The sequence below is a fragment of the Theropithecus gelada genome, chromosome 1 (genome assembly GCF_003255815.1).
Source record: "Theropithecus gelada isolate Dixy chromosome 1, Tgel_1.0, whole genome shotgun sequence".
In the NCBI taxonomy this organism is placed as follows: Eukaryota; Metazoa; Chordata; class Mammalia; order Primates; family Cercopithecidae; genus Theropithecus; species Theropithecus gelada.
The window spans coordinates 21,211,485-21,235,990 of record NC_037668.1 but is presented as its reverse complement, the minus strand read 5'-3'; the positions used below and the strand labels follow the sequence as shown (position 1 = coordinate 21,235,990).

The window sequence follows — 24,506 nt, the reverse complement described above, 5'->3', positions numbered from 1 at the left end:
AAAGAGGAACATGCTGTGGAATTGGACACTGGCGTCACAAGCGAGGAGTTGAACAGTGCTAGAGAGGTAAAGAAACAGACAGTCTTACAGAAGGAAGAGGAGAGGAGTCAGCCAGCTAAAACCCCTTCATCTTCTCAAGAGCACCCTGATGAAGGAACCTCAGGGACAGATGTGAACAAAGGATCATCAAAGAATGCTTTGTCCTCGATGGATCCTGAAGTGAGGCTTAGTAGCCCCCCAGGGAAGCCAGAAGAGTCACCCAGTGTTGATGGTCAGTCAGTGGAGACTCCAGTTGGGCCAGAAACTGGAGGAGAGAAGAATGGGCCGGAAGAAGAGGAAGAAGAGGACTTTGATGACCTCACCCAAGATGAGGAAGATGAAATGTCATCAGCTTCTGAGGAATCTGTGCTTTCTGTCCCAGAACTCCAGGTGAGAGCTGGAGAATATTCTCAAGTATTTTGTGGACTCAGTAATATATTTAATTTATTGATATGCCACCTGCTTGCTTGCTACACTATGGATAGTCCTAAAATCATTTTTATTTATTTGTAATGCATTATGGAACATGATTGTGAAGTTGAGGTGAAATGAGATGGAAAGGATGAAATTTTACTGATTATATTAAACTGATTTACACATTAAATTGAATCACCTGACCATACTTTAGATGCCTTAAAAAATTAAAAAATAGTAATAGGCTGGGCTTGGTGGCTCACGCCTGTAGTCCCAGCACTTTGGGAGGCTGAGGTGGTTGGATCACAAGGCCAGGAGTTTCAGACTGGCCTGGCCAACGTGGTGAAACCCCATCTATACTAAAACTACAAAAATTAGCCAGGCGTGGTGGTGGGTGCCTGTAATCCCTGCTGCTCGGGAGGCAGAGGCAGGAGAATCGCTTGAGCCCGGGAGATGGAGGCTGTAGTGAGCTGAGATCGCATCATGGCGCTCCAGCCTGGGCAACAGAACAAGGCTCCGTCTCACAAAAAAAAAAAAAAAAAGTGTAAATAGCCTGGCGCGGTGGCTCACGCCTATAAATCCCAGCACTTTGGGAGGCCAAGACAGGCAGATCACCTGAGGTCGGGAGTTCAAAACCAGCCTGACCAACATGGAGAAACCCTGTCTCTACTAAAAATACACAAGTAGCTGGGCGTAGTGTCGCCTGCCTATAATCCCAGCTACTCAGGAGACCGAGGCAGGAGAATTGCTTGAACCTGGGAGGCAGAGGTTGCAGTGAGCCAAGATTGCATCATCGCACTCTAGCCTGAAAACTATCTTCAGGTTACAGAAGTTTGTAAAAGGGAACTTCTTCCCCTCTCCTGCTGTCAGGCCGAATGTCAGCTATCACTGGGATTTCTTTTTTTTATCTTGTTTTGTGTGTGTGTGTGTGTGTTTGTTTTTTTGTTTTTTGTTTTTTTTTGAGATGGAGTCTCACTCTGTCTCCCAGACTGGAGTGCAATGGCACAATTTCAGCTCACTGCAACCTCCGCCTCCCAGGTTCAAGTAATTCTCATGCCTCAGCCTCCCAAGTAGCTGGGATTATAGGCATATGCCACCGTACCTGACTAATTTTTGTATTTTTAGTAGAGACGGGGTTTCATCATGTTGGCGAGGCTGGTCCTGAACTCCTGGCCTCAAGTGATCCACCCACCTCACCTTCCCAAAGTGTCGGGATTACAGGCGTGAGCCACTGTACCTGGCCCATTGCTGGGATTTCGTAACTCAGGGAATTCCCCTCTGACAGCTGTGGTGGGCTCCCCATTGTTTAACTTCAGATTATCCTGATATAGCTTTGTGCTGTTCTGCAATTCATGAGCCACTAGGAGCCATTATAAGTACTCTTTGGAGGGTTTTACAGGAAACAATGGAGAAACTGACTTGGCTGGCATCTGAAAGGCGCATGAGTCAGGAGGGTGAGTCTGAAGAAGAGAATTCTCAGGAGGAGAACTCTGAGCCGGAAGAAGAGGAGGAAGAAGAAGCAGAAGGAATGGAAAGCCTACAGAAAGAGGATGAAATGATGGATGAAGCAGTTGGAGACTCAGCTGAGAAGCCTCCTTCTACTTTTGCCTCATCTGAGACTGCTCCAGAAGTGGAGACCAGCAGAACTCCACCAGGTGAGTTAGGCAAGCCTATACTGAAGGGCCAGTCTCACTTAACCTCGTTGTCTAGAGGACAGTGTGCAGAGTGGATAGCTTATAAGCCAGGTGGAGGATTTCCAGAGGAAACCCTCTGGATCTGTTCTGCAATCCCCCACTCCCAAAACACGTTTAATGTGGTGTCTTTGTGGAGAACAGATACTCAGAAATTTTTAATTTGATTCTCATCCATTGTTAGATTTATATTAGGTTCCTTCACTTTCTTTTTTTTTTTTTTTCTTTTTTTTTTTTTTTTGAGATGGTGTCTTGCTGTGTCGCCCAGGCTGGAGTGCAATGGCGTGATCTCGGCTCACTGCAAGCTCCCCCTCCCAGGTTCAAGCGAAACTCCTGCCTCAGCCTCCTGAGTAGCTGGGATTACAGGCATCTGCCCCCACACCCAGCCAATTTTTGTATTTTTAGTAGAGACAGGGTTTTACCATGTCAGTCAGGCTGGTCTCGAACTCCTAACCTTATAATCCGCCTGCCTCGGCCTCCCAAAGTGCTGGGATTACAGGCGTGAGCCACTGCACCTGACTGTTCACTTTGTTAAACTGATTGTTACCTTATCTGTCATGTGTGGGGCTAAGACCCATGTTTATTTCAGGAAACACTGCTTGTTCCTCATCCAGACATAGTCTCTCAAGAGCACTACAGAAGCCACACTTGCTCTTTAGACTTCCTTTCTCAATATGAAGTAGCTGATTATCTTGTCATCCCAATTAAGGCAGTTACACTGCAGACTCTGTGTAGAGCTGACTTGACAGACTTACTTCTCATACCGTTTTCCCAACAACCTTTTCCTTGACTTGCTCCATAATATTGAATAGGATTTGGCTGGGGTGGTGCATGTGGTGGAATGGGAAGAGCAGGGGTTTAGGGACAGAGAAACAATGTTTTTCATGTGTGCTACAAGGAGAGAGCATCAAAGCTGCTGGAAAGGGCCGGAACAATCATCGAGCTCGCAACAAGCGGGGAAGTCGGGCTCGGGCCAGCAAGGACACCTCCAAGCTGCTGTTGCTGTATGATGAGGACATTCTCGAACGAGATCCCCTCAGGGAGCAGAAGGACTTGGCCTTTGCCCAAGCTTATCTGACCAGGGTAGGCAAATGCTGCTTCCTGTTACTGCCAGTCTCTGTGAATGTGGCTGCTTCTTCAAGGGAGATGTTTTTAAAAATGACGTCTGTTTTTCAGGCTATACAGCAGGCATCATATTCCTCTATGTTGGCTTTTCTGGCAAAAGATCTCTGTGACAGAACCACAAAGAGACGTAGAATTCAATCATAAGTATGTTTATTGTTAATACCCTGCCATCATCCTTCTGTTTACTAGAGATTGGCAGAAAAATGATACCACCATCATCAGTGGGAGGTTGTGACTTTATTAGGTGGGCTGATAAGGACCTTTATAGAACCTTTGGCTTGAGAAGAAAGACAGTGGATACACTGGTCAGCAAGTGGATTTCAGAGAAATACATTGCTCTTAAGACATGAACCAGCTGGGCATGGTGGTTCACATCTATGATCCCAGCACTTTGGGAGGCCGAGGCAGGTGGATCACCTGAGATCAGGAGTTCGAGACCAGCCTGGCCAACATGGTGAAAACCTGTCTCTACTAAAATACAAAAATTAGCTGGGCGTGGTGGCAGGCGCCTGTAATCCTAGCTACCGGGGAGGCTGAGGCACAAGAATCATTTGAACCCGGGAGATGGAAGTTGCAGTGAGCCGAGATCGCACCACTGCACTCCAGCCTTGGTGACAGGGTGAGACTGTGTCTCAAAAAAAAAAAGAAGGCCGGGCGCGGTGGCTCAAGCCTGTAATCCCAGCACTTTGGGAGGCCGAGACGGGCGGATCACGAGGTCAGGAGATCGAGACCAGCCTGGCTAACACGGTGAAACCCCGTCTCTACTAAAAAAAATACAAAAAACTAGCCGGGCGAGGTGGCGGGCGCCTGTAGTCCCAACTACTCGGGAGGCTGAGGCAGGAGAATGGCGTAAACCCGGGAGGTGGAGCTTGCAGTGAGGTGAGATCCGGCCACAGCACTCCAGCCTGGGCGACAGAGCGAGACTCCGTCTCAAAAAAAAAAAAAAAAAAAAAGAAAAGACATGAACCAGGCTGGGCGTTGTGGCCCTTGCATATAATCCCAGCACTTTGGGAGGCTACAGTAGGAGGATTCCTTGAGTCCAGGAGTTCAAGACAAGCCTGGGCAACATAGGAGACCTCCAACTCTACAAAAATTAAAAAATCAACTAAGCATGGTGGTACATGCCTGTAGTCCTCGCTACTTTGGGAGGCTGAGGTGGAAGGATGACTTGGGCCCAGGTGGTTGAGGCTGCAGTGAGCCATAATTGCATCAGTGCACTCCAGCCTGGGCAACAGAATGAGACCCTGTCTCAAAAAAAAAAAAAAAAAAAGACGTAAGCCAACTTCTTCTTGGTAGTGTCCTGGAGAACTATATCCTTCTGTTGGTAACCACCTGGTTCCTTTATCCCCCTGGAAAGCAGAATACTGGCAATGATAGTCATAGCTTTTTCTCATCTCCTAATATTTTACTGATATTCCTACCTTAGGTATTATTTACTCTCAGATTACGCCCATGCTGAAATACATGTACAAACACATGTTACCTATTTCATTATGAGGATGTAATCAGTAAGGAAACGTTAGGGCTGCAACCCAGAGAAAAGCATTACTTGGTTTTGTGGGTAGAGCTGTGGAACTTGGAAAATGTTTTTTTACTTGCTCACTCCCAGAAAAAGATCTTTACCTTGCCTATTGCTCTGTATCTTCCATTAACAGTCAGATGTTAAGATCTGTTGGAGGTGCAGCCTCTGATGGATAATTCTTGGAGCTCTCTAACCATAACCCTGCCTTCTCCCTTGTACCCTTATTGCTTGTTGTGGCCCAAATAAAGGGTGTTGATGATTGAAAGTCTTCCCGTGTAGGTACGAGAAGCCCTACAACATATCCCTGGCAAGTATGAAGACTTCCTTCAAGTCATCTATGAATTTGAGTCAAGTACCCAGAGACAGACGGCTGTAGATCTCTACAAAAGCCTGCAAATTCTGCTCCAAGACTGGCCTCAGCTGTTGAAAGACTTTGCTGCTTTCCTGTTACCTGAGCAAGCTCTGGCCTGTGGATTAGTAAGTGAATGGGGAAAATAAGTACACTAGGACTTCTGGGTCAGAGTGAGACTGGGATTGAATGGGGTTGAATAAGACTGTTTCAATCTCCCAACTCCTTCCAGACACACAGACGTCCCCTAGCCCAGAGTGATAAGAGCCTCTGTCTTTTCAAGGGATTATCTTTCCAATCCCATGCTCCCATTTTCTTTACATGATAAATGAGAGGGTTTTACCTGTAGTTGCCAAAGGAGACTTTGGGTGAGTCATATGCTCTCTGCTTCTCACTGGTATCAAGCCAGACATTCATTTAACAAGTATTTGTTAAGTGCCTCCTAACTGTCAGACAATTCCTGACCTCAATTGCTAGGAATATAGCAATTACAAAAGACTAAAATCCCTGCCCTCATGGAGCTTATGTTTTCATGGGGAAGTTCGGATGATACTCCAGAAAACATATATATATAATATATAAAACATAAATTATGGCCGGGCGCGGTGGCTCAAGCCTGTAATCCCAGCACTTTGGGAGGCCGAGACGGGCGGATCACGAGGTCAGGAGATCGAGACCATCCTGGCTAACACGGTGAAACCCCGTCTCTACTAAAAAATACAAAAAACTAGCCGGGCGCGGTGGCGGGCGCCTGTAGTCCCAGCTACTCGGGAGGCTGAGGCAGGAGAATGGCGTGAACCCGGGAGGCGGAGCTTGCAGTGAGCTGAGATCCAGCCACTGCACTCCAGCCTGGGCGACAGAGCCAGACTCTGTCTCAAAAAAAAAAAAAAAAAACATAAATTATAAAAAGAAGTATAAACAGTGAAATATGTAGTATACAGTGTTTTACAGTGATCATGTTTTACAGAAAAATAAAGCAGGAAAGGAAACTAGAGGGGTGGTTTTATACACAGTGGTCTAGGAAGGCCACTGTGGTACGGTAACATGTAAAATGTTGCAGAATAGGAGGCTAAACATGAGGGATATCCCAGTAGTCCTGGACTTCTTGTCACAAAAATAGGAACAAAGGGAGGAATGAGATTATTCTAAGAGTTTTATTAGGGTCAAGTGACAGTGGGGTAGTTCTGTGTATAATGTGTGATGCCCATTTTCTCTTCTGGTATTATTATGAGGATCCAATCAGTGTATATGTGAAAAGAAAATTTTTATTTTATTTTTTTGAGATAGAGTTTCGCTCTTGTTGCCCAGGCTGGAGTGCAGTAGTGCGATCTCTGCTCACTGCAACCTCCACCTCCCAGGTTCAAGCGATTCTCCTGCCTCAGCCTCCCGAATAGCTGGGATTACGGGCATGCACCACCACGCGTAGCTAATTTTGTATTTTTAGTAAAGATGGGGTTTCTCCATGTTGGTCAGGCTGGTCTTGAACTCCAGACCTCAGGTGATCCGCCCACCTCAGCCTCCCAGATTGCTGGGATTACAGGTGTGAGCCACCATGCTTGGCCAAAAATTTTTTTTTTTTTTTTTTTTTTTTTTTGAGACGAAGGTTTACTCTGTCACCCAGGCTGGAGTCCAATGGTGCGATCTCAGCTTGCTGCAACCTCCACCTCTCGGGTTCAAGCAATTCTCCTGCCTCAGCCTCCTGAGTAGCTGGGACTACAGGCGCCCACCACCACACCCAGCTAGATTTTTTTGTATTTTTAATAGAGACAGGGTTTCACCGTGTTAGCCAGGATGGTCTTGATCTCTTGACCTTGTGGTCTGCCCGCCTTGGCCTCCCAAAGTGCTGGGATTACAGGCATGAGCCACTGCGCCTGGCTAAAAATTTTTTAAAGAGATAATGTCGACCAGGTATAGTGGCTCACACCTGTAATCCCAGCACTTTGGGAGGCCAAGGCTGGTGGATGGCTTGAGCTCAGGAGTTTGAGGCCAGCCTGGACAATGTACCAAGACCCCATCTTTACATAAAATTTAAAAATTAACTGGGTGTGATGGTGCACACCTTTGGTCCCAGCTATTTGGGTGGCTGAGGTTGGGGGACCACTTGAGCCTGAGAGGTTGAGGCTTCACTGAGCCATGATTGCTTCACTGCATTCCAGTTTGGATGACAAGAGCAAGACCTTGTCTCAAAAAAAGAGAGAGAGACAATGGCCAGGCACAGTGGCTGGCACCTGTAATCCCAGCACTTTGGGAGACTGAGGTGGGAGGATCCCTTGTAGCCAGGAGTTTTGTTGTTGTTGTTGTTATTGTTGTTGTTTTTTGAGGCAAAGTCTCACTCTGTCACCCAGGCTGGAGTGCAGTGGCACGATCTGTGCTCACTGCAACCTCTGCCTCCAGGTTCAAGTGATTCTCCTGCCTCAGCCTTCCTGGTAGCGGGGATTACAGGCATGCACAACCGTACCTGTCTAATTTTTGTATTTTTAGTAGAGATGGGGTTTCACCATGTTGGTCAGGGTGGTCTTGAACTCCTGACCTCAGGTGATTTGCCCACCTCGGCTTCCCAAAGTGCTGGGATTACAGGCGTCAGCCACTGTGCCTGGCCTGTAGCCAGGAGTTTGAGACGAGCCTGGACAACACAGGCCCCTGGGATTCTCCTGCCTCAGCCTCCCAAGTAGCTCAAGCTACAGGTGTACACCATGACCCCTGCCTAATTTTTAAATTTTTCTGTAGAGACATAGTCTCACTGTGTTGCTCGTCTTGAATTCCTGGCCTTAAATGATCCTCCTGCCTTGGCCTCCCAACATGGGATTACAGGCATTACAGGGATTACATGGGATTACATGAGCCACCTTGTGTAGCCTGAAAATTCTTTGTAATATAAACTCTAAAGTATCATATGAATTTTGGTGTCTTGATTTCACAATTCATAAAACAGCAAACACTTTGAAACACGTACATCTCTTGAAGCTGTTGCTCACATCTTAATTGCTTTGGGTGGCTATCCACCAGTGGTCCAAGGTGGATGGAGGTTAGGGTTTTAAATTAGATCTCATAGTTGTAAACTAGAATTTTAAACCAGGATTCTGTCATCTGTTGTGTCCTGGTCCACTAGTTCTTATCCTTAGAACCCTCAAGTCCTGCTCTAGCTGTATTGTGACTCCTCTTTTGTCCACTTTGCACTCTGGTAGTTTGAGGAGCAGCAGGCTTTTGAGAAGAGCCGCAAGTTCCTTCGGCAGCTGGAGATTTGCTTTGCAGAGAACCCCTCACACCACCAGAAGATTATCAAGGTCCTCCAGGGCTGTGCAGACTGCCTTCCGCAGGAGATCACCGAGGTATTCTTTCCTGTCCTGCTTTCTTCCTGTTGTCTTGTGGGCCTTAGGCCTTTCCCTTGTCTCTTTACCCAATCTACTCCATACCTTTTTGCCTCTGGAGTGTCATGGGCTTCCTGGAGGAGATGAACAAGGCAAGGACTTTTTAGGCTTACCCAAAGCATAAAGCACTGGGGTAGGGAGGGATTGCTACCTGAAACCAGAGCCTGTCTAACCTTCACAGGCTCAGGAATGCCATGGATGTGTCCTGGAAGGGATGTTCAAGGACGGAGGTTCTGGGGCCTGGGAGGGGCCTTACCTCCTTGCTCTGCTTGGGGTAGTGTCCTAGCTGGAGACCAGTAGGGCAGAGTGGAGAGTGGGATCGTTAGGAGTCAAATCTAGTATTAGTACCCTTCCCCTGTAGGCAGCTAAGGAGGAAGAGAAAGTTTTTTTTTTTTTTTTTTTTTTTGAGACGGAGTCTCGCTCTGTCGCGCAGGCTGGAGTGCAGTGGCCTGATCTCAGCTCACTGCAAGCTCCGCCTCCCGGGTTTACGCCATTCTCCTGCCTCAGCCTCCCGTGTAGCTGGGACTACAGGCGCCCGCCACCTCGCCCGGCTATTTTTTTGTATTTTTTAGTAGAGACGGGGTTTCACCGTGTTAGCCAGGATGGTCTCGATCTGCTGACCTCGTGATCCGCCCGTCTCGGCCTCCCAAAGTGCTGGGATTACAGGCTTGAGCCACCGTGCCCGGCCGAAAGTTTTAGTATTCTTTGTTACCAGGCAGAGTCTCTGTGTGTTTCCCAGTTGACTAGGAAAGCAGAACATGGAGGTATATGGGATTGGTTGGGAAGGGTAGCCTAGAGAGGCTCTGGAGACTTCCTCTTTCCCTCTGTGATTCTCCTCAGCTCAAGACACAGATGTGGCAGCTCCTCAAGGGCCACGACCACCTACAGGATGAGTTTTCTATCTTCTTTGACCACTTGCGCCCAGCAGCTAGCCGGATGGGTGACTTTGAAGAGATCAATTGGACTGAGGAGAAGGAGTATGAGGTATAGGCCCTGAGGCTGCTGTAGCCTTATGAAGGGGGGAGGCCACACGTGGGAGGGATATTGGCCTGGTGTCTGTGCTGAGCAGCACCAACTCCTTCTCAGTTTGATGGCTTTGAAGAAGTGGCCCTGCCTGATGTGGAAGAAGAGGAGGAGCCTCCCAAGATACCCACAGCCTCAAAGAACAAGAGAAAAAAAGAGATCGGGGTCCAAAATCATGATAAGGTATTTTCTTTGTTTGTTTGTTTTTGAGACAGAATCTCGCTCTGTCACCCAAGCTAGATTGCAGTGGTGTAATCTTGGCTCACTGCAACCTCCACCTCCCAGATTCGAGCGATTCTCCCACCTCAGCCTCTCAAATAACTGGAATTACAGACACATGCCACCACGCCCAGCAAATTTTTGTATTTTTGGTAGAGATGAGTTTTCATCATGTTGGCTAGGCTGCTCTCGAACTCCTGACCTCAAGTGATCCACCCGCCTCGGCCTCCCAACGTGCTGGGATTACAGGTGTGAGCCACTGTGCCCGGCCTAAAATTATGATAAGGTATGCCAGGTTATTGAAAAGCATCTATGTTTCATGAATCAAGCCTTGCGTTTTCTCACTAATCATTTCTCTGGCTTACTATGGCCCAAGGTTTCTAGTTGAAAGACTCTAGGATCTGAGACAATCATGGAGAACAAACCAAAGGTCAGGCTGAGACAGACATGCAGAGCCTTTGGGAAAACAGTGCCGTTGTTGCGGGGGCCTTAGGATTCCCTAGTTAGAAGGATTTGTTTCTTCCCCTTTTCTCTCTAGCTCGGAGTTATTACCCTTAATTCAACTTTTTCTTTTCTTTTTTTTTTTTTTTTTTTTTGGTGACAGAGTCTCACTCTGTCTCCCAGGCTGGAGTGCAGTGGCATGATTTCGGCTCACTGCAAGCTGCGCCTCCCAGGTTCACGCCATTCTCCTGCCTCAGGCTCCCGAGTAGCTGGGACTACAGGCGCCCGCCACCACGCCTGGCTAATTTTTTGTATTTTTAGTAGAGACGGGGTTTCACCATGTAAGCCAGGATGGTTTCGATCTCCTGACCTCATGATCCGCCCATCTTGGCCTCCCAAAGTTCTGGGGTTACGGGCGTGAGCCACCACGCCCGGCCTCAACTTTTTCGTTTTTGCTCATGTGAGAAAATAGAGCCAATTGAGGATGAGCTTGTTGTTAAAAAAAGAAAGTAGAAACAAGATTTCCCATATTAATAATAATGATAGAAGCTAATACTTAGTTGTATTACAAAGTGACAGGCATTGCTGCGAAGTATTTTAATGGATTATTGACACATTTAATTCTCACAGTAATCCTATGGAGAGATTGCTCTTGTTTGCATTTTACAGAAGACATAACTGACGCAGAGAGGTTGCTGTCAGGGTCTCATATTTAGTAAGTGGCAGTGCTAGGATATGAACTCCTCAGGTAAGCCAGCTGCAGAGTCTACTGGTTGTCACTGCTCTTCAAGTAGTATTTTTTTTTTTTTTAATTCATGTTTCCTGACCAAATGTTTTTTCTCTTTCCTGGGGAGAAACTGCTTCTTAGTAGCTGTATGACCTTGAGAAACTTATTTAACCTCTCTTTGTTTCGGTTTCTTCATCATAAATTGGGATGATAATGGTACTTATGTCTTGGGTTTATTAAACAGAGTATCATTGAGTGGGCCTTCCATGGGTACAAAGTTCTCAAGGGGATTGGAAGAGATGGGAGAGCTGAAGGCACAGAGAGACAGAAACAAAGACATTGTGTCTCATGATGGAGGGTCTCCAGTGACTTTGCCTCAGATTTTGTCTGACTTAAATATTTTTTGAAACATCTGGGGCAATTGGGATATGTCAGTCTTTAGGTCATTTAGGGATTGTTTCAGGGATTCATAATAGACCTTAATCTAGTTCGGGCTATTGATGTCCCCAGGCAATGTGAGAAGTTGATACATAAAAGAGGAAGGGGTACAGGAGTGGTGGCTCACACCTGTAATCCCAACATTTTGGGAGGTCAAGGTGGGTGGATCACTTGAGGTCAGGAGTTCAAGACCAGCCAGAGTAAGATGGCGAATTCCTATCTCTACTAAAAATACAAAAATTCGCCATAGGCTAGGTGCTGTGGCTTACGCCTGTAATCCCAGCACTTTGCAAGGCCAAGGCGGGTGGATTACTTGAGGTCAGGAGTTCGAAACCAGCCTGGTCAACATGGCGAAATCCCATCTCACTAAAAATACAAAAAAAAATTAGATGGGCTTGGTGGCATGCACCTGTAATCCCAGCTACTTGGGAGGCTGAGACACGGGAATCGCTTGATCCCAGGGAGCGGAGGTTGCACTGAGCTGAGCTCACACCACTGCACTCCAGCCTGGCAGAGAGAGTGAGACTCTGTCTCAAACAAAAAATAATAATAATAATAATTAGCTAGGCATGGTGCACAGTCCCAGTTACTTGGAAGGCTGAGGTGGGAAAATCACTTGAGCCCAGGAGGCAGAGGTTGCAGTGAGCCATGAATGTGACACTGCACTCTAGCCTGGGTGACAGAGCCGGACCCTGTCTCAAAAAAAAAAAAAAAAAAAAAGACATGGGGAGAGGGTGGGCTGTGTTGTGCTCATATGGCTCACAACTTTAGCTTCCTTTCTTGGTACCAAAAATATGGCCAGGCATGGTGGCTCATGCCTGTAATCCTAGCACTTTGGGACTCTGAGGGGGGCAGATCACGAGGTCAGGAGTTTGAGACCAGCCTGACCAACATGGTGAAACGCTGTCTCTACTAAAAATACAAAAATTAGCCGAGTGTGGTCGTACGTGCCTGTAATCCCAGCTACTCAGGAGGCCGAGGCAGGAGAATCGCTTGAATCCGGGAGGTGGAGGTTGTGGTGAGCCAACATCGTGCCACTGCACTCCAGCCTGGGCCACAGAGTGAGACTCTGTCTAAAAAAAAAAAAACACACACACAAAAAACTTGGCAGCTAATCAAGCCCAAGTATCTCCTAGGAGACTGAGTGGCCAGATGGGACCAAGGACTGTGCCTGCTCCTGCCACGAAGGAGGTCCAGATTCCAAGTTGAAGAAGAGCAAAAGGCGGAGCTGTAGCCACTGTAGCAGCAAGGTGAGGAAAGTATCAAGGGTACTGGTCCTAAGGGGTATCAGAGCTGCTGGGGGCATTGTTTGCTACCAAGAATTGTACCTTACTGAATTCCTAAAAAGGCATATATATAAAAAACAGTCAGTACACATATATGTGTACGTATGCAAAATAAATGGAATCTGCTACAAATACGTGATTTTGTTTTTTAAGGAGAATTCTGTAAAACTTTTGGAATTGGAAAAACAAAATACCAGTTAAAATATTTCCCTCAGATATTAGAAAATGAAATAAACCTCTGTCATGAAAATAGTCTCTACAAGTAGTCCTGGTTCTCTAGAGTGGAGTTGGTTGGCAGGAAAAACACAGTTCTTAGTAAGAGAAGGAGTTGTGGAATCCAATACTCTATTCTGGGCAATTTAAAATCCTTGGAGCAGGGAGGCAGAGGTTGCAGTGAACCATGATGATACCACTGAGCTCCAGCCTGGGTGACAGTGAGACCGTGTTTAAAAAAGAAAAAAAATCAAATCCTTAGAGTAGCAGCTGGGCAACAGAGGACTCCGGAGGCTCAGCTGGGAGATCACTTGAGCTCAGGAGTCTGAGGCTGTAGTGTACCACCATGGTCATGCCTGTGTAAACAGCCACTGCACTCCAGCCTGGGCAAGATAATCTGTGTCATCTGAGACCCTGTCTATCTTTTCTTTTTGTTGTCATTTGAGAGAGTCTCACTATGTTGCCCAGGCTGATCTTGAACCCTTGGGCTCAAGTGATCCTCACCCCTTAGCCTCCCAAGTAGCTAGGTTTATAGGCATGTACCACTGCACCCAGTTGAAACTCTGTCAACAAAATTGTTGGAGCAGACATGCATGTGGGTTGACTTGGTGAGCATGAGGCAGGGCTTCTTCCTTTAGTGGGCCCCAATCAAAGACATAGGCGGTCAGGACACCTTTGACCCAGTAGACCATCCCTGCAGGTCTGTGACAGCAAATCCTACAAGAGCAAGGAGCCCCATGAGTTGGTGGGCAGCAGCCCCCACCGAGAGGCTAGTCCTATGCCTGGAACTAAGGAAGCTGGGCAGGGCAAGGATGTGACGGAAGAGGAAGCCCCAGAGGAGCGGGAGAGCACTGAGGCCACCCAGAGCAGGACTGTCAGGACCACCAGAAAGGGAGAGATGCCTGTTTCAGGTGAGTGATCTGCCAACCCAGCCCTTCTGTTCCTGTCTCATTCTCCTGTACTCCAGACAGGAACCTCCATGAGCCTGGATAAATAGCCTTTACAGGGATGGATATACCACCTCTTTCACTGATGTACCCATAGGAAGCCCTTCTCCTGTTCAGGCTTTTTCTGTCCTATGGCCTCACTCCTCTTGCAGAATTAAGAATGCCACAAATTTCACGCGATTCAACATTGTCTTGTGTTTCTATTCCTAAAACTCTTCCCCCATCTCCAAATCTACTATAATCTACATCGTAAAGACTGGGCCATTCTCAGCTTTGGCAGTAGGACTTTGTATCTTTGCGTAAGTGACATTATGCCCCCCACCTCCACCCAACTCTTTTATTATTTATAATTTTTGTAGTGATGGGATCTCACCATATTGCCCAGGCTAGTCTCAAACTCCTGGCCTCAAGCGATCCCACCACTTTGGCTTCCCAAAGTGCAGGCATTATAGGTGTGAGCCACCATGCCCGGCCCTCTTTTGTATTAGAATTTTTGCACAGTACCTGGCCACAGTGACCTATGGTAAATTCTCGTGCTTAGGTGCATCTTGATCCTGACAGTACCCTGAGATCCTTATTTTCCTCCTAAGCAGGATTGCCAGTGGGGGGCACTTTGCCGTCCCCTCGAGAAGTGACTCTTACAGAACGGCTCCTCCTGGATGGCCCACCACCTCATTCACCAGAGACTCCTCAATTTCCCCCCAAAACTGGAGCTGTACTGTACACTGTTAAGAGAAACCAGGTTGGGCCTGAGGTTCTCTCCTGCCCCAAGGCATCCCCCAGACTTCAGAAAGAGAGGGAGGGCCAAAAGGCAGTGGGTGAGTCAGAGGCTTTGATGCTGGTCTGGGATGCATCAGAAACTGAGCAATTGCCTGGTACCGTGGAACCCCATGCTTCCTTCCTGAGTCCTGTTTCCTCAAAGACCAGAGATGCAGGGAGAAGACATGTGTCCGGGAAACCAGACACTCAAGAGAGATGGCTGCCCTCAAGCAGAGGTAGGGTGAAGACAAGAGACAGGACATCCCCTGTCCATGAATCTCCATCAGGAATTGACACGTCAGAGACTTCTCCCAAAGCCCCTAGAGGGGGTTTGTCTAAAGACAGTGGAACACAGGGCAAGGGTCCAGAGGGGGAGCAGCAGCCAAAGGCCACAGAAGCTACAGTGTGTGCCAACAACAGCAAGGTCAGCTCCACTGGGGAAAAGGTTGTCCTGTGGACAAGGTAGGTAAGGGTGGATGACGTGTGTTTGGAAAAGAGCATAGACCACATCCATGCGGCTCCCTAGGGTTAATCATGATACCTGGGTTACAGGGAAGCTGACCGTGTGATCCTCACCATGTGCCAGGAGCAAGGGGCACAGCCACAGACCTTCAGCATCATCTCCCAGCAGCTGGGAAATAAGACACCTGCTGAGGTGAGTGGGAGTGGGGGTGGAGAAGACCCAGTAAAAAGAGGACAAGATGGACAACAAAGAGACAGAAAGGCCAAAGAAGGAGCTTTCACATCCAAGACAGTAAGTGGTTTTTGTAAAGGTCTGATCTAAGGAAAGGCTTGACTCATCAGGGTGGTAGTGGTTCTAGGACAGGAGAAAGGACACTGCATTTTGTCCTTCCTGTGGAAGCCCCAGTTTCCATTCTAGCTTTTTCTTTTCTTTTCTTTTTTTTTTTTTTTTTGAGCCGGAGTCCTGCTCTGTCGCCCAGGCTGGAGTGCTGGCATGATCTCAGCTCACTGCAACCTCTGCCTCCCGGGTCCAAGCAATTCTCCTGCCTCAGCCTCCCGAATGGCTGGGATTACAGGCGCCCGCCACCCGACCAATTTTTGTATTTTTAGTAGACACACGGTTTCACCATGTTGGCCAGGCTGGTCTCAAACTCCTGACCTCAAGTGATCCGCCTGCCTCGGCCTCCCAAAGTGCTGGGATTACAGGTGTGAGCCACCGTGCCGGCCATTCTGTTTTTAGGAGGCGTGTGACTTTGCACAAAACATTTAGCCTCTTGAGTTTCCTTAGCTACAATGACATAGCTCTCACAACCTTGCTGTGTTGAATACATAAAAGATTTTGCAAATCAATATATAGTGCTTCATAAATGTTAACATGTTACTAAGGATCAGCGAATACAGCCCTTCGCCTTTCTTAGGTCTCCCACCGTTTTCGAGAACTCATGCAGCTCTTCCACACTGCCTGTGAAGCCAGCTCTGAGGATGAGGATGATGCAACCAGTACCAGCAATGCAGACCAGCTGTCTGACCGTGGGGACCTTCTGTCTGAAGAGGAGCTGGATGAATGAGACTCTGGGAATACTTGGGTATCATCTACACAGGACCAAACCCAGCAGGTGCCCTGTCATTAGGCAGGAGGGTAGTTGTACTCTGCTTGTACAGTCCTTGCGCCCAGTTTACAGACCGGGAGAGGAGCCCAGGACGAGGACAAAGGCTGGAGGATGGAGTAGGACCCAGGGGCTCTGCCATCCTAGGCACCATTCAAGGTCTTTTATGAAGACCTTACAGATCTCCTCTGTAAATAGCATCGAGTGAGAGTGGAGCTCAGCTCCTTTCTCTACTTTTTTTTGGTCTGATGGCACATATTTATTGTTCTGTGGTCTAATCACAGTGTTTCTAAATGTAAAAAGTGCATATGTTGGTGTAGCTAGTCCTGTGACATCGAGCTCCTCTGCACGAAGACACTGGGCTCCTGCATCCAGCTGTTTTTATTGCACACTAGCTCCTCTCTCCCACACTGGGAACTTTAGTCCACGAGGCTGTCACCACCCTGGTAGCACTGGGCCAGGCTTTGTAGCTCCTGCAGGAGCTCTGCTACGTCATCGTGCTCCACTCCAGCATCCATGAAGCTGGCCCAGCGCCGCAAGTCGAGTTTGGTGAGGTCTCTGGCCAAGGCTTCCAGGGTCTGGTGCAGGGACGAAGAGGAACACAGTGCCCCAAACACTGGGATGCTCTCCACTGCTGAGGAGGGAGAGGAAAGAGAGACCTGTAGATGGATGATTATTCTGCCCTGGGACTCTATCAAACTGATAAGGAAGTCCAATCTTAGTAGACTTGATTGTAAACTCAACAAATTTGGTGTACTGTCCCCTTAGTACACCAGTACTCCAGAGGAAGAATGCTTTTCTTGGGAGCCATAGGGTGAATAAAAGAATGTTTAACTGTGGACTTTTTCAGCACTTTTAATCCAGGAACGGAGATAGTAAAAACTCTCCCATACTTGAAATCTCAGTTTTCTTTACCTCCTACATACCTGCTCCCTTGGGGGAACCATCCAGAACCATACCCTGTGGACTGCAGCTTGAGAAGAGGTGGGGGTAAGGAGGAGCCACCCTGCAGGGAGTCAGCAGCAGATGGGAAGAACTGTGGGGGCAGAGAACAGACGCTAAGCGCGTAAGAAGTCACAGGAGGGTTGAGGTTGGCAAGAAGGGCAGGAGCAACCGTTACACTGACCTCATGACTCTAGGCTGCTGCTGTTGTAAATACTGAGCCAAGACTTCTTCCCCAGTGGTACATGCGTGAAGGGAGGAGGGTGGAGGTGTCCCTGGGGTGAGCTGGCTGCCAGAACAAAGCCAAAACCACCATTAGGCTGTGGCAGCATGAATAAGAAACTAAGAATTCTTATGTTTTCAGGCCATCAGCTGGATCAAAAAAAAAAATTTCTTTTTGCTTCCTTTTTAAGGGGTGGGGAGGGAACAATATCATTAGAATGTCCCAGAGAAATTAGGGGGAAAAGGATATGAAACAAAAATCTGACAAGGGTTCCTGAGGACCAACAGCTCTCACCTCGTGTGGCATGCTCTGTCTATACCCCTCAGCACCACTGACTGGGCAAAGCAACGTGTTCCAGAAGGCTCCCCACATGCAGACAGTGGGGTCCATGGGGTGGCTCCTCCAAACTGCATCAGGGAATCAGGAAGGGACTGGCCTGGAGCCAAGGGGAAAGGAATGGTTGCTCCTGCTGTCACCACCTAAAGAGAAGGAAGAGAACATGTTAGAGGACATTTTCTCAGCACTGACCCAACCCCTCACAAAGCTTCATACCTTTTTCCCACAGAAGCTCAGCATGTCAGCCAGATGAACCATGGAAACTGGAGAGGAACACAGGCGATAAGGAACAGTGACTGTGTCCAGGGCTGTAGCCAGGATGGCACTGCAGTGGAAGGGCAGAGTGGCCTGTAAGAAGACACCAAGAGGGGCACTTGGCCTCAGGCCTGGAAAAGAATGTGTGGAGGCAGAATATTAACACCAGAAAGATCCAGGGGACAAAGCAGGGGTATGTCTGGCCTCTGGCTGGACAAGCATAGGGCATAGGACAGTGTGATCTGAGAGGCCACATCACAGCTGAGTTCAAGCTCGGGCCTCAGGAACAGAGCCAGTAACAGACAGCGGCTGACTGGGAGTATGAGGAGGCCCCGTAGCCTGCTGCAGTCAGAACGAGCACCGAGACTTACATCGTAATGCAGGTAAGGGAAGTTGACAGGTGGCTCAGGTCGCAGGCCCAGGCTCCCACCCAAGGACAAAGGACAGACGAGAGAGCTGTGAGCAGTCAGGTGTACGAGACCAAAAGCTGTGTTTAATAGACGATAGATGTTTCTCTGGGCCTCCTGGTGAAGAAAAAGAGTAGTTTAGGCCGGGCGCGGTGGCTCACGCCTGTAATCCCTGCACTTTGGGAGGCCGAGGCGGGCGGATCACGAGGTCAGGAGATCGAGACCATCCTGGCTAACAAGGTGAAACCCCGTCTCTACTAAAATACAAAAAAAATTAGCCGGGCGCGGTGGCGGGCGCCTGTAGTCCCAGCTACTCGGGAGGCTGAGGCAGGAGAATGGCGCGAACCCGGGAGGCGGAGCTTGCAGTGAGCCGAGATGGTGCCACTGCACTCCAGCCTGGGGGACAGAGTGAAGACTCCGCCTCAAAAAAAAAAAAAAAAAAAGAAAAAGAGTAGTTTGCATTAAGCAACTCTCCCCCTGGGATTCTCATTTCTCCCTCCCCACCGTGTGACTGCTTACTCCTCCAAGTTCCACTCACCCCACGATGGTAGGGACCAGGTAGCAGGCCCCACGTTATTATTCCCCGCCCTGAATATTCATCTTGTAGCAGCTCTGCCGCCTTCGCGCCTACCCCAGAGAAGCCGTCGTGCAGGTCACACAGGATCTGGAAGCCCTGAGCGGAGGTGAGTGATGAAAAATAGTTAGGGAGTAGGATGAGAAGAGCTTCTACCCTGGAGTGCACGTTGCCACGCCGCTACCTGCAAGTAGTCACATTCCTCCACGTAGAAGTGCAGCCTGTCCTCCAGCTCTTCCTGGTACTTGGGTTCCTTTAGGACACTTTCCCCTTGGCCAAAAGCTTCCAGCCGACCTGCTTCCCTGCCACAAGTAAACACAATCCAAGACTTACATCTCTTCCCTCAGCTCCTCAACCTCTTGTCCTGGGGGAGGGCAGGGAAGATGGCCTCAACAGCCTCATCCTGCATTGGTGGGGACCCACGTTTCTTGCCTCACAGCCTTTGGGGTCCCCATACCCATCATGGTTGTACTTCTGAATCATACAGATGCTCCGGGGATGGAGATGGACTCTGAGGAAGTCTGACCAGACCCTGATGCTGGCCTCTGTAGGGATAAGTGGTTTTGGTGTTGTAGCGGTGGTGAGTGGTGGGGAACCTGAAGACAAGCAGAGGAAATGTACCTTGCTCCACGTTTCTGCTCTACCCAGACCCGCATCCATCAGTATCTGGAGAAGTCTCACCTTTGCCATTGGGAATGGATTTGACCCTCCAAACACCATCACTACTCAGCACTCCCTGGGAAGGGTGAAAAAATCTACATTTAGTTCCCGGGAGTTTAGAGGTAAAGGTTGGTTCATCCTTCTTGAGTTGGCTGGCCACACCGCACACCCTCCTTTCTGTTCACCGAGTCGTGGTCCTTAGGAAAAGAAGTGCTTTTTCCCAAAATATCATTCTAAGACATTTAAAATGATTAAAATTCCTTTTTACCTGCCCCTATGGAGGCCCTCGGGTTGTAGCACTGGGTTAAAAAGTTCAGGGCAGAGGCCCTCACCTCTGTACTCAAAGCCCTGGAGATAAGGGTTCTTGGGACAGAGTTCCTCTTTGTGTGTGGTGAGCTTTCCCTGCCTGAAAGAGATTGGAGATTGATCAAAGAAACCGCACTCTGATGAGTTCTCCTGCGTTCTATGTACATACATGTTCCCCACCCTTATCCACACATCAATTACACACCATGCTATTGCAGCATCCAACTGTTTGTCCCTGTGGAGTCCACCTTCCTCCTTTAGGGAGCTCAAACTACCTATACAGAAATAACAGAGACAAAGTTAGGTCAAAGCCTGGGGCACCCTCCCCGTCTAGCTAACCTTCCTCTGATCACTTGACAACCTGCTGTCACCATCTCTCCAGCACTTGGCTCTTCCAAGCTTTCTGGGATATACACTAGTTCGGGCAGGGGAACCTTGGCCTAGGAGAATCCAGATTCCATCTTTCCGTTCTCAGCTTAGTCATTAGCTGTGGAACGGGGGCAACAACCACATCCAAGGGTCCGACAGGAGTGCTGTAGTTCAAGTCCTCTGTCTCTAGGGCCTAGCAGCCTATTCCCGAGATGGCTCTTGAGCAAAATAAAGTTTTGCCGTCCTGCGCCTCTCGGGTGTTGTGTGCATGCTGTGCTCAGCTCATCTCCGGTCCTGGAGCTCGGTAAGGTGCGAGGGTCTGGAAGATAACGGCAGCGCAAGGACTCGGCTCGCGGAAGGGAAACACAGGGCACTGGCTGACCCTGCCACCACCTCACCCTTCAGATCCATGAGGATGAGTCGCGGCGTGTAGGTATCCTGGCCGTGCAGCGTCCGGCCCGTACGATACAGGACATCGGGGCACAGCTCTCCCGGCGACTCCTTGGCATCGGTTGCTCGGCCCAGCGCAGCATCCTGGGGAAGCAGAGAGGACGAGGCAGGCCGGCTGAACGTCAGGGCTGTAGATCCCGAAGGGCTCCTCGGGGGCAGCTACCCGCCGACCTCACCTGCTGGTTCCACCAGTGCGCGCCCACGAAACCGGCAAAGTGTCCCAACTGCAGTGTGAGCACTTCCCGGGCCCCGCCCGCCATACTGCGCGGCTCCCAGGGACCGCAGCGACCCAGCCCCGCCGCTCGCTGCTCCTAGCCGATTGGCTTAGCAGGCGCGTGGGCGGGTGTCATTCTCGGCGACCTATTGGTCCGCAAACACATCCTTTTCTATTGGAGAAACGATTTGCCGATTCCTGCCTCTTCCGGGACGTGGCCCAATCCGGCTTCTCTGTGGTTGCCTGCGAGGGGCGGGGTCCACGGGCCACGCCGTTGCTCCTGCTCCACGTTGGAGCGGGCTGGGAGCTGCTTCCGCCGCTGAAGGGGCCGCCCGGTCGCGGGCCGCGGAACGCTCTTCCTCGTACTTCCCCTGAGGTCTTATCCCTTCTCACAGATCTTCGCTGGCTGATAGCTCCCCGGGCAAAAATAAAACCTCGCCAGAAAAGCGGAAGCTCCCCTAAAGCCTCCCATGCCCTCTGTCTTCAGATGTCACGCGGATCAGGACTAATACCCTGTGGACTGGCCTAGCTATCATATCTCTATCATTTACATGTATTTATCTGTCTCTGGTATCTAATACCTTATGTAAATAGAGTCTGTATCTGTTGGTGTCTTTTGTTCAGTATGGTTTATGTAATTTATAGTTTTGCGTATATCTATATTTTTCATCGCTGCACCACCACTGATCTATTCTAAAGAAAGAATATATTGTGCTGATAATAGCTTTTAGGATTGTTTCCTATTTTGGGCTATTAGGCACTATGATTAACATCCTTGTGTATATTTATAAAGATAAAGCAAATATTGGCCCAGCGCTAAGCCTCATGCCTGCATTCCCCGGTTTTGGGAGGCTGAGGCAGGAGGATCGCTTGAGTCCTGAAATTCCAGACTGGGCAACCTAGTGAGACACCCGCCCCCGACACCCTATAAAATAATTTTTCAAAAAGCCAGGCAGCTCACATCTGTAGTCCCAACTGGAGGCTGAGGTGGGAGGATTGCTTGGGCCCAAAAATTCAAGGCTACAGTGACCTATGATCACACTACTGCACTCCTGTCTGGGTGACAGAGCGAGACCCTGTCTCAAAAAAAAAAAAAAAAAGCCAGGCGCGGTGGCTCAAGCCTGTAATCCCAGCACTCTGGGAGACTGAGCTGGGCGGACCACCTGAGGTCGAGAGTTCTAGACCAACTTGGCCAACATAGTGAAACCCCGTCTCTACTAAAAATACAAAAATTAGTTGGGCATGGTGATTGGCACCTATAATCCCAGCTACTCCGGAGGCTGAGGCAGGAGAATCACTTGAACCCAGGAGGCGGAGATTGCAGTGAGCTGAGATAGCACCACTGCACTCCAATCTGGGCGACAGATCAAGACTCCGTCTGAAAATAAAAAATAAAAATCTGAGACTCTCTTGTCTATTCTGAGCTCTTTGTAATTCCACATTTATTTAGTCTTATTTGTTTATTTAGAGACAGGGTCTCACTCTCTTGCCCAGGCTGGAGTGCAGTGGTGCAATCTTGGCTCACTGCAGCCTCAACCTCTTGGGCTGAAGCGATCCTCCCACCGCAGCCTCCCACGTAGCTGCAATTACAGGCATGGGCCACCACACTGGCTAATTTGTATTTTTTGTACTTATGGGGTTTCACCATCTTGCCCAGGCTGGTCTCAAACTCCTGAGCTCAAGCGATCTGCTCACCTCGGCCTCTGAAAGTGTTGGGATTACAGGTGTGAGGCACTGTGCACAGCTACCATTTCACTTATAAGTATGATGTGGGCTGAAAAGTTTCTATAGGTACTCTGGCAGTTTAAGGAAGTTCTGTATTCCTGTTTTGCTAAGAATTTTGGTCATTAATAGATTTGAATGTTTTTTCAGCTTTCTCCGCACTGAGATAATTACATTATTTTATCCTTCCTTTGTTGCACTAATGAATACTTTACATCGTCTGATTTTCATGTAATACTATCTTGCATTCCTAAAATTATCCCAAACTCATTTATGTTGATTATCTTTTTAAAATATTGGATCTGGGTTTGGCGTAGTGGCTCATGCCTGTAATCCCAGCACTTTGGGAGGCTGAGGCAGGTGGATCACCTGAGGTCAGGAGTTCAAGACCAGCCTGGCCAACGTGACAAACCCCCTCTCTTCTAAAAACACAAAAATTAGCCAGAGTGTCGTCTGTCACCCAGACTGGAGGGCAATGGCACGATCTCAGCTCACTGCAACCTTCATTTCCCAGGTTCAAGTGATTCTCCTGCCTCAGACTCCCGAGCAGCTGGGACCACAGGCACGCGCCACCACACCTGGCTCATTTTTGTATTCTTAGTAGAGACAGGGTTTCACTATGTTGGCCAGGCTGGTCTCGAATTCCTGACCTCGTGATCTGCCAGCCTCAGTCTCCCAAAGTGCTGGGATTACAGGCGTAAGCCACTGCACCTGGCCAATTTTAATATTTTTAAATATTTAATATTTTTTAAAAATATTTTTTTGAGATAGGATCTCACTTTGTCACTCAAGCTGGAGTGCAGTGGCACAAACACGGCTCACTGCAACTTCGACCTCTTGGGCTCAAGCCATCCTCCCACCTCAGCCCCCCAAGTAGCTGGGACTACAGGTGTGCGCCATCACGAATCCAGCTAATTTTTGCTTTTTTTTTTTTTTTCTTGAGACGGAGCCTCGCTCTGTCACCCAGGCTGGAGTGCAGTGGCGTGATCTCAGCTCACTGCAACTTCCACCTCCTGGGTTCAAGCAATCTCCCTGCCTCAGCCTCCCGAGTAGCTGGGATTACAGGTGCCTGCCGCCACGCCCAGCTAATTTTTGTATTTTTTAGCAGAGACAGGATTTTGCCATGTTGGCCAGGCTGGTCTTGAACTCCTGACCTCAGGTGATCTGCCCGCTTTAGCCTCCAAAAGTGCTGGGATTACAGAGGTGAGCCACTGTGCCCGGTCAATTTTTGCATTTTTGGTGGAGATGAGGTTTCACTATGGTGCCCAGGCTGGTCTTGAAGTTCTGGGCTCAAGGAATCCTCCTGCCTTGGCCTCCCAAAGTGCTGGGATTACAGGCCTGAGTCACCGTGCCCTGCCAGCCAGTATTTTCTTTCTTTTTTTTTTTTTTTCTTTTTTTTGAGGTGGAGTCTTGCTCTGTCGCCCAGGCTGGAGTGCAGTGGCCGGATCTCAGCTCACTGCAAGCTCCGCCTCCCGGGTTTATGCCATTCTCCTGCCTCAGCCTCCCGAGTAGCTGGGACTACAGGCGCCCGCCACCTCGCCCGGCTAGTTTTTTTGTATTTTTTAGTAGAGACGGGGTTTCACCGTGTTAGCCAGGATGGTCTCGATCTCCTGACCTCGTGATCCGCCCGTCTCGGCCTCCCAAAGTGCTGGGATTACAGGCTTGAGCCACCGCACCCGGCCCAGTATTTTCAATGTACAAAATTTTTGTTTAAGTTTGTGTTTAGTAATTTCACAATCGTTTAATTTGAATTTCTCAATTCCATTCTGATTTATTTTCCTGACCAATGGGCACATCAGAAAAGTATGTTTTTATTTCCAGACATGTGAGTTTCTACTTCTCTTTTTGTTACTGGTTTCTACCTTAAATTGTATTAGAATCAGAGTACACGGCTGTATGATTTAAATTCTTTGAAATAT

At 48.7% G+C, this 24,506-nt stretch overlaps 2 protein-coding genes across 20 annotated transcripts in view; one reads left to right on the top strand and one right to left on the bottom strand.

Moving 5' to 3' along the window:
* Positions 1 to 16,968, top strand: part of GON4L (gon-4 like) — a 96,646-nt gene extending 79,678 nt beyond the window's left edge. Inside the window, exons 16-27 of the mRNA XM_025378375.1 lie at positions 5 to 429; positions 1,853 to 2,108; positions 3,043 to 3,227; positions 5,071 to 5,268; positions 8,326 to 8,469; positions 9,349 to 9,492; positions 9,595 to 9,714; positions 12,493 to 12,606; positions 13,556 to 13,766; positions 14,396 to 15,023; positions 15,114 to 15,216; positions 15,941 to 16,968. Coding sequence (XP_025234160.1) covers positions 5 to 429; positions 1,853 to 2,108; positions 3,043 to 3,227; positions 5,071 to 5,268; positions 8,326 to 8,469; positions 9,349 to 9,492; positions 9,595 to 9,714; positions 12,493 to 12,606; positions 13,556 to 13,766; positions 14,396 to 15,023; positions 15,114 to 15,216; positions 15,941 to 16,090 — 2,678 coding nt within the window. The 3' untranslated portion in view covers positions 16,091 to 16,968. The remainder of the gene's footprint in view (positions 1 to 4; positions 430 to 1,852; positions 2,109 to 3,042; positions 3,228 to 5,070; positions 5,269 to 8,325; positions 8,470 to 9,348; positions 9,493 to 9,594; positions 9,715 to 12,492; positions 12,607 to 13,555; positions 13,767 to 14,395; positions 15,024 to 15,113; positions 15,217 to 15,940) is intronic.
* The window catches only part of MSTO1 (misato 1, mitochondrial distribution and morphology regulator), a 146,053-nt gene continuing 137,406 nt past the window's right edge, over positions 15,860 to 24,506 (bottom strand). Inside the window, exons 1-14 of one of the 19 annotated variants that reach the window (XM_025381072.1) lie at positions 20,823 to 20,990; positions 20,600 to 20,735; positions 20,038 to 20,107; positions 19,859 to 19,932; positions 19,548 to 19,602; positions 19,299 to 19,462; positions 19,051 to 19,168; positions 18,831 to 18,965; positions 18,257 to 18,409; positions 17,847 to 17,978; positions 17,589 to 17,773; positions 17,256 to 17,360; positions 17,056 to 17,165; positions 15,860 to 16,763 (exon numbers count right to left, since the gene is read on the bottom strand). In XM_025381072.1, coding sequence (XP_025236857.1) covers positions 16,549 to 16,763; positions 17,056 to 17,165; positions 17,256 to 17,360; positions 17,589 to 17,773; positions 17,847 to 17,978; positions 18,257 to 18,409; positions 18,831 to 18,965; positions 19,051 to 19,168; positions 19,299 to 19,330 — 1,185 coding nt within the window. In that variant the 5' untranslated portion in view covers positions 19,331 to 19,462; positions 19,548 to 19,602; positions 19,859 to 19,932; ... (1 more) ...; positions 20,600 to 20,735; positions 20,823 to 20,990 and the 3' untranslated portion in view covers positions 15,860 to 16,548. Of the gene's footprint in view, positions 16,789 to 17,055; positions 17,166 to 17,255; positions 17,361 to 17,588; positions 17,774 to 17,846; positions 17,979 to 18,256; positions 18,410 to 18,830; positions 18,966 to 19,050; positions 19,169 to 19,298; positions 19,463 to 19,547; positions 19,740 to 19,794; positions 19,933 to 20,037; positions 20,108 to 20,185; positions 20,736 to 20,822; positions 20,991 to 24,506 lie in introns of those variants that run through there. The other 18 variants (XM_025381069.1, XM_025381094.1, XM_025381074.1 and 15 more) reach the window with 18 other exon arrangements.